This window comes from Pempheris klunzingeri, chromosome 9 (genome assembly GCF_042242105.1).
Source record: "Pempheris klunzingeri isolate RE-2024b chromosome 9, fPemKlu1.hap1, whole genome shotgun sequence".
NCBI lineage: Eukaryota > Metazoa > Chordata > Actinopteri > Acropomatiformes > Pempheridae > Pempheris > Pempheris klunzingeri.
This window is the reverse complement of record NC_092020.1, coordinates 13,224,855-13,243,347: the sequence shown is the minus strand read 5'-3', so window position 1 is coordinate 13,243,347 and position 18,493 is coordinate 13,224,855. Positions and strand designations below refer to the sequence as shown.

The window sequence follows — 18,493 nt, the reverse complement described above, 5'->3', positions numbered from 1 at the left end:
ATCGTTCTCTTCCACCGTCTCCGTGTCTTTGTTTCATTCGCCTGAGAAACATCATCATCCTGTGAATCTGGGAGGAGCCCCGAACCACCGAGGAGGAAGTTCAAATGTGATGGTCTACAATGTCCTCATGTGGACACTTGAAAGAACTACATTCTCCAGCAAACGCATCATATCACTACAACTTCTACATTAATGTCCTCTGAAACATTAACCAGGTCTCAAGGAGAAACACTGTCAACATGACTTCACATTTAGTTCCACTGTTTGGCAGCAGTTTAAATTCTTCTTGAACATATTTTAGAAATAATGGAAAAACAAGTAAACTATTCATTTAGTCAACTGTTTTGGAAACAGAAACAATGGATGCAAATACATGTAAACAATCCACAAAATATATGACTCAAGGTACACAAACGAATGACCACCTCTCACACAAACACAAACACTCTTTTATAAGCAGAATAGGGGCAGTGGCAACATAGTTACATTCCTGAAGAATGACAACCTTTGAGACTCTTGTGTGAAACTATAAATATAACTGTTGTGTGGTATAGTATGCTTTCTGTGTTATTATTCAGTGTGTTTCTTGCGATGCCTTATGCATTAAAGAGTACATAGACACCGCAAATACAAACTTGTGTTCAGCACCATGGACAGCGATACCCTTTCTAAAATGTCACACATGCCAACAATGCACCTCAGTCACTGTTGAGAAAACCATCAACAACTGCAAAGGAGGCTACAGTTTGATATATAAACCTACACCACTGACACATTTTTCATTGTGTTACACGTACACAGCACAAAGACCTTGAAAGTAACATGAATACAACTGCAGCATTTCACCTCCAATTCTGAACATAGAACGAGTGCAATAACAAGTACTTAAAGCGACTATGTTCTTACCTTTTCTTTAGTGGGTAAAGTCTGAGTTCTGGTAAAAGTGTCTCCTCCGTTAATACTGATCAGCTCAGCATCTACAGGTGGAAACGGTGCGGGGAAAACCACTACGTCACTCTTCAGCGTGTCTGAGCTGAAACACACGTCATACTGCTGAGTAGACTTAGAGTAAGACCAGCTCCCGTCAGGGTGGGTGGTGATCATTGGGGCGCTGTACCTGCTGAAAGTGCCGTCTGTCCTGTGGCATTTGACGGCTATTAAACTGATGAGGCTCAGCAGGAAGATGAGTGACACCGCCACGATGGCGATCAGCAGATAGAGGTTCAAAGAGGAGAAGCTCTCCTCCTTTATGGGCACATGTCTGAACTGAGTCTGGATGTCAGCTGCGCTTTCAACCACCAGCACATCAATAGACACAGTAGCTGACAGGGAGGGTTCTCCGTTATCAGAAACCAGCACCACCAAGGGGTGAGTTTTCAGGTCATTGTCACTCATCCTCCTCTTAGTCCTGATTTCTCCGGTGCTGGTTCCGATCCTGAAGAGGTTGTTTCCTTTGGGCTCAGACAGGTGATAAGAAAGCAGCGCGTTGTATCCAGAGTCTGAGTCTACAGCCCTGATCTTTGCCACAAAGTATCCCGCTTCAGCAGAGTAGGGGATGCTCTCACTGTTAACGGAGCCGTGCTCAGAATAGGGCGCCAGAATTGCTGGATTATTGTCATTTTCATCCAGAATACAAACGTTCACAGTCACGTTGCTGCTGAGCGGAGGAACACCAGAGTCTGTGGCCTGAACTTTGAACTGGAAGGTCTTTAACTCCTCATAGTTAAAAGACTGCAGGCTGACTATATCTCCAGTCTCTGAGTTAATATTTACCATTGTAGATAGCGGTAATGAGTTACTGTTAACTTCGACAATCGTATAACTCACCTGGGCGTTTTGATCGATGTCTGCATCAACCGCAGATACTCTTTGTAGAACAGTTCCCACTGGACTGTTCTCTTTTACAAACACATTGACTAAAGTGTCTGAAAAACGAGGGGAGTTATCATTGACATCGGAAATATAAACAGTAAGATTGCTGGTGCTCGTAAGAGCAGGAGCACCATCATCTGTGGCTGTAATGGTGACATTATAATATGAAGCGTTCTCTCTGTCTAGCTGTCCGTCTACTACCAAAGAGTAATAGTTTTTGTAATTGGTTTCCAATTTAAAAGGGTTGCCATTGTTAATATCACAATGAACCACTCCATTTTTACCACCATCTCTGTCCAGGACCGACACAAGTGCAACAGCAGTACCTGTTTTTGCATTCTCTTTTACACTGTTAATTAATGATGTTACAGATATTTCTGGAATATTGTCATTTAAATCCACAACCTCTATTAGTACTTTACACTGTGCTGCCATTGGGGGATAACCTTTGTCACTAGCTTGCACGCGGATTTCAAAAGCAGGGTGCTCTTCAAAGTCAATCTTTCCCTTCACTGTAATTAAACCTGTGTGTTCATCAATTTGAAATATTTCCAAAACATGGTCTTGATCTTTGCTGCCCAGTGAATATGAAATCTCCCCATTTGGTCCTTCATCAGCGTCTGTTGCCGTTACTGCCATTACTGACGTACCAAGCTGTACGTTTTCAGTAATACTTGTTTTATACAATGCTTTGGTAAATATTGGAACGTTATCATTATTGTCTAGTACATCGATTATTATCTGTGATGTTCCTGATTTCGGAGGTGTCCCTCCGTCTACAGCAGTCAGCGTGAGTTTGATTTCAGGCTGCTTTTCTCGGTCTAAAGGTTTCTGTAGGACGAGCTCAGCAGACACACTCTCTCCTTTGTTTACCGATAATGAAAAATGATCATTCTGGTTTAGCTTGTACGTGCTGATACCATTTTTGCCTACATCTGCGTCATAGGCAGACAGCACAAGGAATTTAGTCCCAGGCAGGGTGCTTTCGGCTATTTCAATACTTTGCGAATTAGTACTGAAAGACGGGTTATTGTCATTTACATCTAAAATATTTATATCTACCCGATAAAGCTTGAGTGGAGCATTAATCACAGCCTCTACGCTCACTGAGCATTTCGTCACCTTCGCACAGAGCTCTTCTCTGTCTATTCTATCACTGACGAAAAGAGCACCAGTCTTAAGATTTACCTCGAAAAATTTTCTCTTTGATCCGGTAACAATATGAAACATACGAGACTCCAGATCATCGACATTGAGGTTTAGATCCTTGGCTATATTTCCTACAGACGTTCCCGGATTCACCTCCTCTGATATGGAGTAGGAGAGCTGGCCGGACACCGCTTCCCAGTTACAATCCAACAGCACAAATAAGACGTATACCACCACGGGACTCCGGCTATTTGAAGACATAATCCAGTCCGACGGCAAACCAACATAGAAACAAGTCTAATGAAAGTCGATTATTGATGGAAACTCTTTGTCCTTCTGTCTATTTTGTCCACATTGCAGATGATACTCCAGCCTTCTCTCTGTGCGTCTGCGTCTCTTTGTGTCCAACCCAAAGGAGACATAATCACGCTCTCACTCTGGGAGGGGCCTCGGGATTTAAATAAAGTTGTCTCTGTGTTATGGTCTATAGTGCCCTCTTATGGCCGTGAGGACTAAATATAATATCTTTTAAATCAAGGGAAAGACTATAACCTTACACAAGCCATCTCTCTTTAATGCTCAGCACAAAAAACGCAAAATTTAAACCGAATATGAAGCAATGAAAAGTTAGATTACTTTCTTATAAAAATACTGAATTAAATGGTCATGTTTTCTGGTAATATGCAGCGTTTTATTCATTTGAAAATGAGTGTCAACACATCTGTTTATGATCGGCATGTTCACACTTTTGACTGAAATGTCACCCAGGCAAACAATCCTCCAGTATACCGTAAGTGATATGGCGCACTAACAGAAAATCTCAAGGCCTCATTGTTTAATGAAGAAACAAGAGGTGATTACACCGAACTGAAAGAATTGGCAAACAAACTAGTACTGTAACTCAGAATAATCAGACTGTCACTTACAAATTAGTCTCTTGCGTGGCCGCAATGCTAACTGATCAACGATGCATATAAAGTCACTAAGACAAGGGAGTCCATGTATCAGTGCCATTGTCAAAAAAAAAACATCACACATGACATTAATTTCAACAAAGGTCAAGTAGTATGAACGTAACCTTTCATTTGTATCAATACAACATCAACACACTCTGCTCGTCAGGTCAGAGAAGTTCTTGTACAGCACCATGGACAGCGACTGTTGCATATCAGAAAAGACTGCTTTACAAGCAGGAGACGATGAACAGTACAAAACGTTTTCAGGACCGAGTTGGAGATAATGCCCGACATCAGTTTCCAAAAAAACACGTTTTACTCATATAAACACATACATACGAATAAAAATGGAAGGAAACACTGACGAACGACAAGATTTAAGAATAGCAAACAGGGCCAGAGTTTAGTAACAATTCAGATATGTTGGCCATTACAAACGTATTGCTCTTACCTTTTCTTTAGTGGGTAAAGTCTGAGTTCTGGTAAAAGTGTCTCCTCCGTTAATACTGATCAGCTCAGCATCTACAGGTGGAAACGGTGCGGGGAAAACCACTACGTCACTCTTCAGCGTGTCTGAGCTGAAACACACGTCATACTGCTGAGTAGACTTAGAGTAAGACCAGCTCCCGTCAGGGTGGGTGGTGATCATTGGGGCGCTGTACCTGCTGAAAGTGCCGTCTGTCCTGTGGCATTTGACGGCTATTAAACTGATGAGGCTCAGCAGGAAGATGAGTGACACCGCCACGATGGCGATCAGCAGATAGAGGTTCAAAGAGGAGAAGCTCTCCTCCTTTATGGGCACATGTCTGAACTGAGTCTGGATGTCAGCTGCGCTTTCAACCACCAGCACATCAATAGACACAGTAGCTGACAGGGAGGGTTCTCCGTTATCAGAAACCAGCACCACCAAGGGGTGAGTTTTCAGGTCATTGTCACTCATCCTCCTCTTAGTCCTGATTTCTCCGGTGCTGGTTCCGATCCTGAAGAGGTTGTTTCCTTTGGGCTCAGACAGGTGATAAGAAAGCAGCGCGTTGTATCCAGAGTCTGAGTCTACAGCCCTGATCTTTGCCACAAAGTATCCCGCTTCAGCAGAGTAGGGGATGCTCTCACTGTTAACGGAGCCGTGCTCAGAATAGGGCGCCAGAATTGCTGGATTATTGTCATTTTCATCCAGGATACAAACGTTCACAGTCACGTTGCTGCTGAGCGGAGGAACACCAGAGTCTGTGGCCTGAACTTTGAACTGGAAGGTCTTTAACTCCTCGTAGTTAAAAGACTGCAGGCTGACTATATCTCCAGTCTCTGAGTTGATGTTTACCATAGTTGATAGCGGTAATGAGTTACTGCTACTTTGTAAAAAAGAATAGGTCACGTGACCGTTCTGATCGATATCAGCATCAGCTGCTGAAACTGTTTTTATAACTGCACCTACTGGACTGTTTTCTCTCACATAGACATTGATTATGGTTTCTGTGAATAGAGGTTTGTTATCGTTTACATCTGAGACGTGTACGTTAATAACGCTGGTGCTGGATAGAGGTGGGCTGCCCTCATCAGTAGCAGTGAGGCTGATACTGTATTGAGAAGAGGTCTCTCTGTCAAGAGGACCGTCCACCACCAACGAATAGTAATTCTTATAATTGGACTCTAATTTAAAGGGAACATTATTGGAAATCTTACAGTTCACCATCCCGTTTCTTCCTCCGTCTTTATCAGATACTGAAACAAGTGCAATGGCGGTGCCGACGGACGCGTCCTCCTTCACGGTGTTTAACAGTGACGTGACTGAAATTTCAGGAGCATTATCATTAACGTCTAAAACCTCAATCAATAGTTTGGCATGAGAGGTGAGAGGAGAGGAAGCTCCATCACTGGCCTGTACTCTGATCTCAAAAGCATTATTTTCTTCAAAGTCGATATTCTTTTTATTTGTTACAGTTCCAGTTTTTTCATCTATTGCAAAGAATAAACTTTTTTCCCCCTGGTCTATGTCAATAAAGCAATATGACACTTGTCCATTTGGGCCTGCATCTAAATCAGTAGCATTCAGTGTTATTATTGATGTGCCTATCTTAGCGTTCTCATACACACTGGCTTTGTACAGAGTTTGACTGAATACAGGAGGATTGTCGTTAATGTCCAACACATTCACTGTTATAGTCATACTACCAGATTTAGCAGGTGTTCCTCCATCAATGGCCGTCAGTATCAGTCTGATCACAGACTGTTTTTCTCGGTCTAAAACTTTCTGAAGTACTAATTCTGGAGATATAATGTCTCCTTTATGTGTAGCGAGAGAGAAGTATTCATTTTGACTAAGCTTGTAGGAATTGATGGTGTTTTTACCGACGTCTGCATCGTGAGCTCTCTTCAGGGGAAATTTTGCTCCTGCTGCTGTACTCTCAGTAATGTTGATTATCTGAGACGTTCTTAGAAACGACGGAGAATTATCATTTACATCTAGAACTGTAATTTCAATACGGTACAGTTTTAACGGGTTATTAATAACTGCTTCTATACTAAGTGAACATTTCGCTTCATCGCCGCAGAGCTCCTCTCGATCTATTCTCTCATTAACATACAGGACACCAGTCTTTAGGTTTACCTCCAGATATTTTCTCTTTGATCCAGCAACGATCTGAAACATGCGAGACTCCAAATCCTGGACATTGAGGTTCAGATCTTTGGCGATATTTCCGACAACAGTCCCCAGATTGACCTCCTCTGAGACGGAGTAAGAGAGCTGCCCAGACACCGCTTCCCAGCAACAATCCAGCAGCACGACCACGACATAAATCCACACAGAGCTCGCTCTCCTCGGTAAATTCATTTTTCCAGTCAGTCATCGAGAGAAATCTTACATATAGATTCCTTCATTAACGCCACAAAAATAAGGAATCGGTGTTAAGTAGGCTAATTCACGACAGGAATTTAAACTGCAACACGAAAATCGCCTTCACATCGTTCTCTTCCACCGTCTCCGTGTCTTTGTTTCATTCGCCTGAGAAACATCATCATCCTGTGAATCTGGGAGGAGCCCCGAACCACCGAGGAGGAAGTTCAAATGTGATGGTCTACAATGTCCTCATGTGGACACTTGAAAGAACTACATTCTCCAGCAAACGCATCATATCACTACAACTTCTACATTAATGTCCTCTGAAACATTAACCAGGTCTCAAGGAGAAACACTGTCAACATGACTTCACATTTAGTTCCACTGTTTGGCAGCAGTTTAAATTCTTCTTGAACATATTTTAGAAATAATGGAAAAACAGGTAAACTATTCATTTAGTCAACTGTTTTGGAAACAGAAACAATGGACGCAAATACATGTAAACAATCCACAAAATATATGACTCAAGGTACACAAACGAATGACCACCTCTCACACAAACACAAACACTCTTTTATAAGCAGAATAGGGGCAGTGGCAACATAGTTACATTCCTGAAGAATGACAACCTTTGAGACTCTTGTGTGAAACTATAAATATAACTGTTGTGTGGTATAGTATGCTTTCTGTGTTATTATTCAATGTGTTTCTTGCAATGCCTTATGCATTAAAGAGTACATAGACACCGCAAATACAAACTTGTGTTCAGCACCATGGACAGCGATATCCCTTTCTAAAATGTCACACATGCAGCAAAAATTACTCTGAATTTGAAATTAGTGAACATAAAGGAGGTTTATATCAGCCTGTCCCAAAAAAATTTGAGCCAAGTCCATTTAACTGTCAGCTTTCTCGTCCCCCATGTGGCATAAAACCTTTTCATTTGAAGAATTTATCTACGTAGGTACTTTGAAGAGATTGATGACACTTATGATAGATTTTAGTGATCCACATTGAATCAGATGCTGCATGTGTGCATGTACTTGTAAACATGGTACTCCTGAACAGGCTCTTTCTTTAAACTTTATGTCCTGAGGATTTGAAATTCAGGCATTTGCCAGTGACTCATAGTGACCCGAATATCAAAATACAGAAGGGACATTAAACAATGCACCTCAATCACTGTTGAGAAAACCATAAACAACTGCAAAGGAGGCTACAGTTTATGATAAACAGACCTACTCCACTGATACATATTTCATTATCTTTCAGCTACACAGCACAAAGACCTTGAAAGTAACATGAATACAACTGCAGCATTTCACCTCCAATTCTGAACATAGAACGAGTGCAATAACAAGTACTTAAAGCGACTATGTTCTTACCTTTTCTTTAGTGGGTAAAGTCTGAGTTCTGGTAAAAGTGTCTCCTCCGTTAATACTGATCAGCTCAGCATCTACAGGTGGAAACGGTGCGGGGAAAACCACTACGTCACTCTTCAGCGTGTCTGAGCTGAAACACACGTCATACTGCTGAGTAGACTTAGAGTAAGACCAGCTCCCGTCAGGGTGGGTGGTGATCATTGGGGCGCTGTACCTGCTGAAAGTGCCGTCTGTCCTGTGGCATTTGACGGCTATTAAACTGATGAGGCTCAGCAGGAAGATGAGTGACACCGCCACGATGGCGATCAGCAGATAGAGGTTCAAAGAGGAGAAGCTCTCCTCCTTTATGGGCACATGTCTGAACTGAGTCTGGATGTCAGCTGCGCTTTCAACCACCAGCACATCAATAGACACAGTAGCTGACAGGGAGGGTTCTCCGTTATCAGAAACCAGCACCACCAAGGGGTGAGTTTTCAGGTCATTGTCACTCATCCTCCTCTTAGTCCTGATTTCTCCGGTGCTGGTTCCGATCCTGAAGAGGTTGTTTCCTTTGGGCTCAGACAGGTGATAAGAAAGCAGCGCGTTGTATCCAGAGTCTGAGTCTACAGCCCTGATCTTTGCCACAAAGTATCCCGCTTCAGCAGAGTAGGGGATGCTCTCACTGTTAACGGAGCCGTGCTCAGAATAGGGCGCCAGAATTGCTGGATTATTGTCATTTTCATCCAGGATACAAACGTTCACAGTCACGTTGCTGCTGAGCGGAGGAACACCAGAGTCTGTGGCCTGAACTTTGAACTGGAAGGTCTTTAACTCCTCGTAGTTAAAAGACTGCAGGCTGACTATATCTCCAGTCTCTGAGTTGATGTTTACCATAGTTGATAGCGGTAATGAGTTACTGCTACTTTGTAAAAAAGAATAGGTCACGTGACCGTTCTGATCGATATCAGCATCAGCTGCTGAAACTGTTTTTATAACTGCACCTACTGGACTGTTTTCTCTCACATAGACATTGGTTATGGTTTCTGTGAATAGAGGTTTGTTATCGTTTACATCTGAGACGTGTACGTTAATAACGCTGGTGCTGGATAGAGGTGGGCTGCCCTCATCAGTAGCAGTGAGGCTGATACTGTATTGAGAAGAGGTCTCTCTGTCAAGAGGACCGTCCACCACCAACGAATAGTAATTCTTATAATTGGACTCTAATTTAAAGGGAACATTATTGGAAATCTTACAGTTCACCATCCCGTTTCTTCCTCCGTCTTTATCAGATACTGAAACAAGTGCAATGGCGGTGCCGACGGACGCGTCCTCCTTCACGGTGTTTAACAGTGACGTGACTGAAATTTCAGGAGCATTATCATTAACATCTAAAACCTCAATCAATAGTTTGGCATGAGAGGTGAGAGGAGAGGAAGCTCCATCACTGGCCTGTACTCTGATCTCAAAAGCATTATTCTTTTCAAAGTCGATATTCTTTTTATTTGTTACAGTTCCAGTTTTTTCATCTATTGCAAAAACATCAGTTTTGGTCACGTGGTCTATTTTACTGAATGAATATGACACTTGTCCATTTGGGCCTGCATCTAAATCAGTAGCATTCAGTGTTATTATTGATGTGCCTATCTTAGCGTTCTCATACACACTGGCTTTGTACAGAGTTTGACTGAATACAGGAGGATTGTCGTTAATGTCCAACACATTCACTGTTATAGTCATACTACCAGATTTAGCAGGTGTTCCTCCATCAATGGCCGTCAGTATCAGTCTGATCACAGACTGTTTTTCTCGGTCTAAAACTTTCTGAAGTACTAATTCTGGAGATATAATGTCTCCTTTATGTGTAGCGAGAGAGAAGTATTCATTTTGACTAAGCTTGTAGGAATTGACGGTGTTTTTACCGACGTCTGCATCGTGAGCTCTTTGCAGGGGAAATTTTACCCCTGCTGCTGTACTCTCAGTAATGTTGATTATCTGAGACGCGCTGAGAAACGACGGAGAATTATCATTCACATCTAGAACTGTAATTTCAACATGGTACAGTTTTAACGGGTTATTAATAACTGCTTCTATACTAAGTGAACATTTCGCTTCATCGCCGCAGAGCTCCTCTCGATCTATTCTCTCATTAACATACAGGACACCAGTCTTTAGGTTTACCTCCAGATATTTTCTCTTTGATCCAGCAACGATCTGAAACATGCGGGACTCCAAATCCTGGACATTGAGGTTCAGATCTTTGGCGATATTTCCGACAACAGTCCCCAGATTGACCTCCTCTGAGACGGAGTAAGAGAGCTGCCCAGACACCGCTTCCCAGCAACAATCCAGCAGCACGACCACGACATAAATCCACACAGAGCTCGCTCTCCTCGGTAAATTCATTTTTCCATCCATCGAGAAGGAGCATGTAGGCAAAAGACAATATCTTATAACAACGACGAGAGCAGCATCAAGGAAGAAATATTCCAAGCAAATCCTTGTGTATTTTCATGACCAAACAAGAGGAGAACCGTTCTTTGTCGACTGACCTCTCTTTGTAACAAAGCCTACAGATACATCATCCGCTGATTCTGGGAGGAGCCCCAAGCCACCAAAGAGACCGTCCACATGTGATGGTCTACAGTGTCCCCGTGTGGACACATGTCATAACTACACGCTACATCAAACATAGTAACACTGGAAAGTAGTAAACATTCTCAATTCTCCTGAAATATGAAGGAATTATATGAATTTAAAAAGGGTAAAGTACAAGATCATTCAGCCCACTGATTACTAAAATTCAAATGATATGACCGAAGTGGTTTTTAGACTGCAGCCTCGTTTGTAAATGACATTTGAAGCACATGCTTTACAGCAGAGACAGTTATTTAATGTGGTAAATCCAGAAATCCATTCTTGACATTTGTAACTGATGTGCGAAGTGAATGCAAACACTGAGTCAAAGGTTTTCTTAAAGATAAATCATGAAATCTTTAACATATTGTTCAAATGTTATTGCCGACGATATGTGAACATGTATTGAGAAACACTTTGCACTCGCGTTTTGTTTTGCATTCCGCTCTGCTAAATACGAGCATGTTTAAAACGTTGAGTTCAGCACCACGGACAGCAACACAGACAGACAACGTCAAGCAGCAGCAAGAATGACTGAAATATGAAGAGCATCAGTAAATAAACAGCACACAACAGTCTCCAATATCAGAGTACAAAATCAATAAGCTTGGTTACTTCTATTTCTTATTATTTCCGTCTTAATTGAAAAGAAGAGTGTACATGCCATCACGGTTTCTCGATCGTCATATTGCAGGAACCAGTTTTTAAAATAACCTAAACCTCCATCATGCTTAAGTAATTATTTTGCACATTTTGTAGTCGGGTAACGTAATATAACTATGTTCTTACCTTTTCTTTAGTGGGTAAAGTCTGAGTCCGTGTAAAAGTGTCTCCTCCGTTAATACTGATCAGCTCAGCATCTACAGGTGGAAACGGTGCGGGGAAAACCACTACGTCACTCTTCAGCGTGTCTGAGCTGAAACACACGTCATACTGCTGAGTAGACTTAGAGTAAGACCAGCTCCCGTCAGGGTGGGTGGTGATCATTGGGGCGCTGTACCTGCTGAAAGTGCCGTCTGTCCTGTGGCATTTGACGGCTATTAAACTGATGAGGCTCAGCAGGAAGATGAGTGACACCGCCACGATGGCGATCAGCAGATAGAGGTTCAAAGAGGAGAAGCTCTCCTCCTTTATGGGCACATGTCTGAACTGAGTCTGGATGTCAGCTGCGCTTTCAACCACCAGCACATCAATAGACACAGTAGCTGACAGGGAGGGTTCTCCGTTATCAGAAACCAGCACCACCAAGGGGTGAGTTTTCAGGTCATTGTCACTCATCCTCCTCTTAGTCCTGATTTCTCCGGTGCTGGTTCCGATCCTGAAGAGGTTGTTTCCTTTGGGCTCAGACAGGTGATAAGAAAGCAGCGCGTTGTATCCAGAGTCTGAGTCTACAGCCCTGATCTTTGCCACAAAGTATCCCGCTTCAGCAGAGTAGGGGATGCTCTCACTGTTAACGGAGCCGTGCTCAGAATAGGGCGCCAGAATTGCTGGATTATTGTCATTTTCATCCAGGATACAAACGTTCACAGTCACGTTGCTGCTGAGCGGAGGAACACCAGAGTCTGTGGCCTGAACTTTGAACTGGAAGGTCTTTAACTCCTCATAGTTAAAAGACTGCAGGCTGACTATATCTCCAGTCTCTGAGTTGATGTTTACCATAGTTGATAGCGGTAATGAGTTACTGCTACTTTGTAAAAAAGAATAGGTCACGTGACTGTTCTGATCGATATCAGCATCAGCTGCTGAAACTGTTTTTATAACTGTTCCTACTGGACTGTTTTCTTTAACATAAATATAAATCAGCGGGTGTGAGAAGCGAGGCGGGTTATCATTGACATCAGAAACCTGAACAGTCACTATGCTGGTGCTGGACAGAGGTGGACTCCCTTCATCAGTTGCTATAATGGTGACATTGTACTGAGACTGAGTCTCTCTGTCAAGTGGACCATTAACTACTAACGAATAATAATTCTTGTAATTTGTGTCCAGTTTAAAGGGGGCATCGTTTGCAATGGCTGCTTTTACTACACCATTTTTCCCACCATCTTTGTCCAGCACTGATACAAGTGCAACAGCAGTACCTACTTCTGCGTCCTCTTTCACTGTGTTTAACAGTGAAGTCACAGTGATCTCAGGAGCGTTGTCGTTTAGGTCCACCACCTCTACCAGCACCTTACAATCAGCAGACATGGGAGGCTGGCCTCTGTCACTGGCCTGTGCATGAATCTCAAACGCAGAATTTTCTTCATAGTCGATTTTACCTTTTACTACAATTGCACCTGTTTTAGAGTCAATGTCAAACACCTCTATGACATTATCCTGACCTTTTCTTCTCAATGAAAATTCTATATCAGCATTTAAACCCTCATCTGCGTCTGTCGCATTCAGAACTATAACAGTTTTACCTACTGGTAAGTTCTCAAAAATACGTGCCTTATATAAAGAACTACTGAATAGCGGAGCATTGTCGTTAATGTCTAAAACATTGACAACAATTCGAGACGTTCCTGATTTGGGTGGATTTCCGCCGTCGACAGCGGTCACTGTAAGTCTTATAGTACTTTGTTTTTCTCGGTCTAAAGCTTTCTGAAGCACAAGCTGCGCAGACACGCTCTCTCCCCCTTTGTGAACATCTATAGAAAAGTAATCATTTGGGCTCAGCTTGTACATATTAACACTATTCTTACCAACATCGAGATCCGACGCCCCGATAAATCCAAATTTCCCTCCTGGCACAGTACTTTCAGCAATGTTAAGAGACTGCAAATTCTCAGGAAAATGTGGAGCGTTATCATTTATATCAACTACATTAACCTCCAAACGATACAGCTTCAGTGGATTGTTGATCACAGCCTCTACATTGACGGTACATTTTGCAGCCCTCGCACAGAGCTCCTCACGGTCGATTCTTTCGTTGACATAAAGAAGTCCCGTTTTCAGATTTACATCGAAATGTTTTCTCTTTGATCCACTAACGATCTGAAACATACGAGACTCCAATTCGTGAACATTCAGATTTAGATCTTTAGCGAGGTTGCCCACAGAAGTCCCCGGGTTTGCCTCCTCTGACACAGAGTAAGACAGCTGCCCAGACACCGCTTCCCAGCAGCAATCCAAAAGAACAACGACTACGTAAATCCCAAAAGGGCTCCGTATCCTCTGGGTCGACATATTTTCATCCAGCGCGAACAGACCACATGGATTCTGGTCTTCAAAAATCCCGTCTAATAATTCAAGATGAAAAAATCCAGTTTCCTTAGTTTTTAAGGGGTAAAAGACAAAACGATGGCCAAACAATCCATCCCTCCACTGCGTCTCTTTGTGACAAAGCCCAGAGAAGCATCATCATCCTCTAAATCTGGGAGGAGCCTGGAGCGACCAAGACTGAATCAAAATGTGATGGTCTATAATGTCCCCTTGTGGACGTATGAAGTAACCGCATTCACTTCTAGAAATGACAACTCACCTACAGTATATTTTTCTGAACTCTTAAGGCAACAAACAGCTAACAATTAGTCACAAAGGACACCAAAAACTCTGGAAAAGTAAAGTTCTAAAAAATAACAAATATACAATACTTCTTTTTTTTTCTCCCTAAATGTATAAATTCAAGGTAATTGAATAATCCTTAAATATGGTGAATATGCAGGCTAACACCAGGAAAACCTAATGTGCACTATTTGCACATTAGTTTTGCACTCGCTAGGCAACACACTGTGACTCAGATTTCAGCACCATGGACAACGACAACATTCATATACTGTCTTTGAAGAAGGGATGAAATATGTTTCTTTTTCAAAGTTTTCTTACCTTTTCTTTAGTGGGTAAAGTCTGAGTTCTGGTAAAAGTGTCTCCTCCGTTAATACTGATCAGCTCAGCATCTACAGGTGGAAACGGTGCGGGGAAAACCACTACGTCACTCTTCAGCGTGTCTGAGCTGAAACACACGTCATACTGCTGAGTAGACTTAGAGTAAGACCAGCTCCCGTCAGGGTGGGTGGTGATCATTGGGGCGCTGTACCTGCTGAAAGTGCCGTCTGTCCTGTGGCATTTGACGGCTATTAAACTGATGAGGCTCAGCAGGAAGATGAGTGACACCGCCACGATGGCGATCAGCAGATAGAGGTTCAAAGAGGAGAAGCTCTCCTCCTTTATGGGCACATGTCTGAACTGAGTCTGGATGTCAGCTGCGCTTTCAACCACCAGCACATCAATAGACACAGTAGCTGACAGGGAGGGTTCTCCGTTATCAGAAACCAGCACCACCAAGGGGTGAGTTTTCAGGTCATTGTCACTCATCCTCCTCTTAGTCCTGATTTCTCCGGTGCTGGTTCCGATCCTGAAGAGGTTGTTTCCTTTGGGCTCAGACAGGTGATAAGAAAGCAGCGCGTTGTATCCAGAGTCTGAGTCTACAGCCCTGATCTTTGCCACAAAGTATCCCGCTTCAGCAGAGTAGGGGATGCTCTCACTGTTAACGGAGCCGTGCTCAGAATAGGGCGCCAGAATTGCTGGATTATTGTCATTTTCATCCAGGATACAAACGTTCACAGTCACGTTGCTGCTGAGCGGAGGAACACCAGAGTCTGTGGCCTGAACTTTGAACTGGAAGGTCTTTAACTCCTCATAGTTAAAAGACTGCAGGCTGACTATATCTCCAGTCTCTGAGTTGATGTTTACCATAGTTGATAGCGGTAATGAGTTACTGCTACTTTGTAAAAATGAATAGGTCACGTGACTGTTCTGGTCAACGTCAGCATCACTTGCAGTCACTGTTTTAATAACTGCACCTACCGGGCTGTTCTCATTAACGTACACATTAATAAGGGCCTCTGGAAACAGAGGTGGGTTATCATTGACATCAGAAATGTGTATTGAAACTACACCCGTGCTGGAGAGTGACGGGGTCCCTTTATCAGTGGCGACTATAGTGACATTATAGTTGGAGACACGCTCTCGGTCCAGGGGCCCGTCAACTAACAAAGAATAATAATTTTTATAGTTTGTTTCGAGTTTTAAAGGAACGTCGTTTTTAATTTGAATTTTCACTTCACCGTTGATGCCACCATCCTTATCGAGAACGGACACGAGAGCAACCGCAGTCCCTACGTTAGCGTCCTCCTTCACTGTGGTATATAGTGACGTCACAGTGATCTCAGGAGCATTATCATTTAAGTCCACCACCTCTACCAGCACCTTACAGTGAGCAGACATCGGAGGCTGGCCTCTATCACTTGCCTCCACACGTATCTCAAACGCCTTTTTTTCTTCATAGTCTATGTTGCCTTTCACCTTAATGACACCCGTCTGACTTTCAATTTCGAAGATATCAAGTACATGAACCTGATCTTTGCTTCTCAGTGAATACACAATCTCACTGTTTGAGCCCTCGTCTGCATCGGTGGCGTTCACGGCGATTACTGTTGTGCCCAGTGGTGTGTTTTCGGGAATTTTTGTCTTATACAACGTTTCGCTGAATATGGGAATGTTGTCATTAATGTCTAAAACATTAACAATGAGCTGCGAGGTGCCTGATTTCGGAGGACTCCCTCCATCTACAGCGGTCAGCGTCATTGTGATCACAGGCTGCTTCTCTCGATCTAATGCTTTCTGCAACACTAACTCAGCAGACACACGGTCGCCTGCTTTGTGCACTGCCAAAGAGAAATGGTCATTTTGGGTTAATTTGTAAGTACTGACTCCGTTTCTCCCCACATCCGCATCAGTTGCTTCAGATAATGCGAATTCCACTCCTGGTAAAGTACTCTCTGCAATATACAAATTTTGCAATTTGGTGGTAAACAGTGGGGCATTGTCATTAACATCTAAAATGTCTACGTCAATACGATAAAGCTTCAAAGGGTTATTGATTACAGCCTCTACACTTACTGAGCATTTAAGTTCCTCTGCACAGAGCTCCTCTCTGTCTATTCTCTCACTCACATACAGAACACCAGTCTTCAGATTTACCTCTAGAAATTTTCTCTTTGATCCAGTAACAATTTGAAACATACGAAATTCCAAGTCCTGTAAATGAAGGTTCAGGTCTTTAGCGATATTTCCAACAGAGGTCCCCGGGTTTACCTCCTCTGAGACGGAGTAGGAGAGCTGCCCAGACACCGTTCCCCAGTAACAATCCAGTAGAAAAATCCCCAGATAGATCCCGAAATAGCTCCATCTACAAGGCCAAGACATATTTCTGTCCAACATGAACAAAGCATGAATATGACCTCCTGTCAGACAGATATTTTGAGCAGACTGGGGGACATCAGCCAAGATAAGCTCTGAATACAACTGGAGAATCCTGCTCCACCGTCCTTTCTTTATAACAAAGACTGTAGAAATATCCCAGTCGTCTGAAATCGGGAGGGGCTTAGTTATATCAAAGAGTAGCGCTGTCTCTGATGGACCAACAGCGGCGCCACGTGGAAAAGTAGGGGACACGCAGCCTGCAATGAAAGTGTGATGTTGCCTCCTCTTACGCAGCCGTTAGGTCACATCAATGACGCAGATAATGACTTTGTATTAAATGATTATATGTGCTGCTAAACAACCAAATTCAAACAAGAGAGCTGAAAAATTACATTTCAGCACCATGGACAGCACACCAGAGCCTGTTCTGCCTTTCTTGGTGTGTGGTGACTATATCACAGCTGTTCTGCATACAACTGTACAAACACAACTGTATAAATAATAATTTCAGTTATAACACACTGTATGTTTACATAAGCATAACATAAGGCTAAACACTGGCCAAAAATTGTAGAAATAAATAATACATTTTGCTCCCACTCCCAACTCTCTCCTCTCTCCCCCTCTCTTTTCCTCTGTCTTTTTGTCAGCCTTCAGGATGATAAATAAAGGTGATTGTACCCTATTCTTCCACTGCACACATAAACGTAGAGGGGATATCCATGTGCTTTGGTGTATTTCTGTGTATTTTAGTGTTTCTCCACATTTCCAGAGAGACAGTAGTCATGAGCTTATGAACATTCCCTCGTTTGTAATCCCAGGATTAAGCCCTGGATTCAGAAACTCCTGTCCTATTTCCATTCAGTGGGAAACATGATTTGATTTGAACATATTAATAACCACAAAACTCTGAGCCGCAGTCATCTGCTGACCCCAAAATGCAATAATAATAATAGCTCACAAAGGATGACCTGTGAGCTCAATTTTCCTAATGTATAGCAAGAGAAAATAGTGCTGCAGACAAGGACACAGAATAGAATGCCCATGTAGGTTATTTACAAACATACACACATACACACACACACACACACACACACACAGACTCTCAAAGCCCACCTGGTCCATCAGACTGAAACAGCCCATGATGAAATTCAATGATTCATAGTTTATTTGTGGGTCACTGTCTATACTGCACCGACCTTACAGGACTTCAGTCTGGATTATCTCTCTCGTAAAATCAACATGACGCACATGGACCACTGGAGCTACAGTTTACTCAGCACTGTAAAGAGATGCACTGTGGCCTGCAGACACCACAACCTTATTTTATGGCCAAAATGAACAGGGCCTTTAAATGTGTAATAAACACCTCTACTACAACCAGTCACACATTTTCAAGAAATAATTAAAAAGCTACAATAGTGTCTACATCTAGAATCCACAACTAAACCTAATACTGCATAGCCCACAAACAGTATATGAATGATGAATGGGCT

General features: G+C 42.7%; 4 protein-coding genes and 1 pseudogene across 4 annotated transcripts in view; all 5 read right to left on the bottom strand.

The window, feature by feature from the left end:
- The window catches only part of LOC139207417 (protocadherin alpha-C2-like), an 89,410-nt gene extending 75,431 nt beyond the window's left edge, over positions 1 to 13,979 (bottom strand). The window contains exon 1 of the mRNA XM_070837135.1: positions 11,598 to 13,979. Within this exon, the coding sequence (XP_070693236.1) occupies positions 11,598 to 13,979 (2,382 nt within the window). The remainder of the gene's footprint in view (positions 1 to 11,597) is intronic.
- On the bottom strand, positions 895 to 3,282 carry LOC139207535 (protocadherin alpha-8-like). Its single transcript, XM_070837273.1, has one exon. The coding sequence runs from the start codon at positions 3,280 to 3,282 to the stop codon at positions 895 to 897; it is 2,388 nt and encodes a 795-aa protein (XP_070693374.1).
- On the bottom strand, positions 4,123 to 6,807 carry LOC139207533 (protocadherin alpha-10 pseudogene; annotated as a pseudogene).
- Positions 8,187 to 10,577, bottom strand: LOC139207532 (protocadherin alpha-8-like). The gene has a single exon (XM_070837270.1). It carries the CDS (start codon positions 10,575 to 10,577, stop codon positions 8,187 to 8,189), a length of 2,391 nt encoding a protein of 796 aa, XP_070693371.1.
- Positions 13,980 to 14,603: 624 nt separating the features above from the next.
- On the bottom strand, positions 14,604 to 17,000 carry LOC139207644 (protocadherin alpha-3-like). Its single transcript, XM_070837381.1, has one exon. The coding sequence runs from the start codon at positions 16,998 to 17,000 to the stop codon at positions 14,604 to 14,606; it is 2,397 nt and encodes a 798-aa protein (XP_070693482.1).
- Between the last annotated feature and the right edge of the window lie 1,493 nt (positions 17,001 to 18,493).

Coding starts and splice junctions, on each gene's coding strand:
- LOC139207532 (XM_070837270.1), bottom strand. CDS start 10,577: ATGAATTTACCGAGGAGAGCGAGCTCTGTGTGGATTTATGTCGTGGTC.
- LOC139207535 (XM_070837273.1), bottom strand. CDS start 3,282: ATGTCTTCAAATAGCCGGAGTCCCGTGGTGGTATACGTCTTATTTGTG.
- LOC139207644 (XM_070837381.1), bottom strand. CDS start 17,000: ATGTCTTGGCCTTGTAGATGGAGCTATTTCGGGATCTATCTGGGGATT.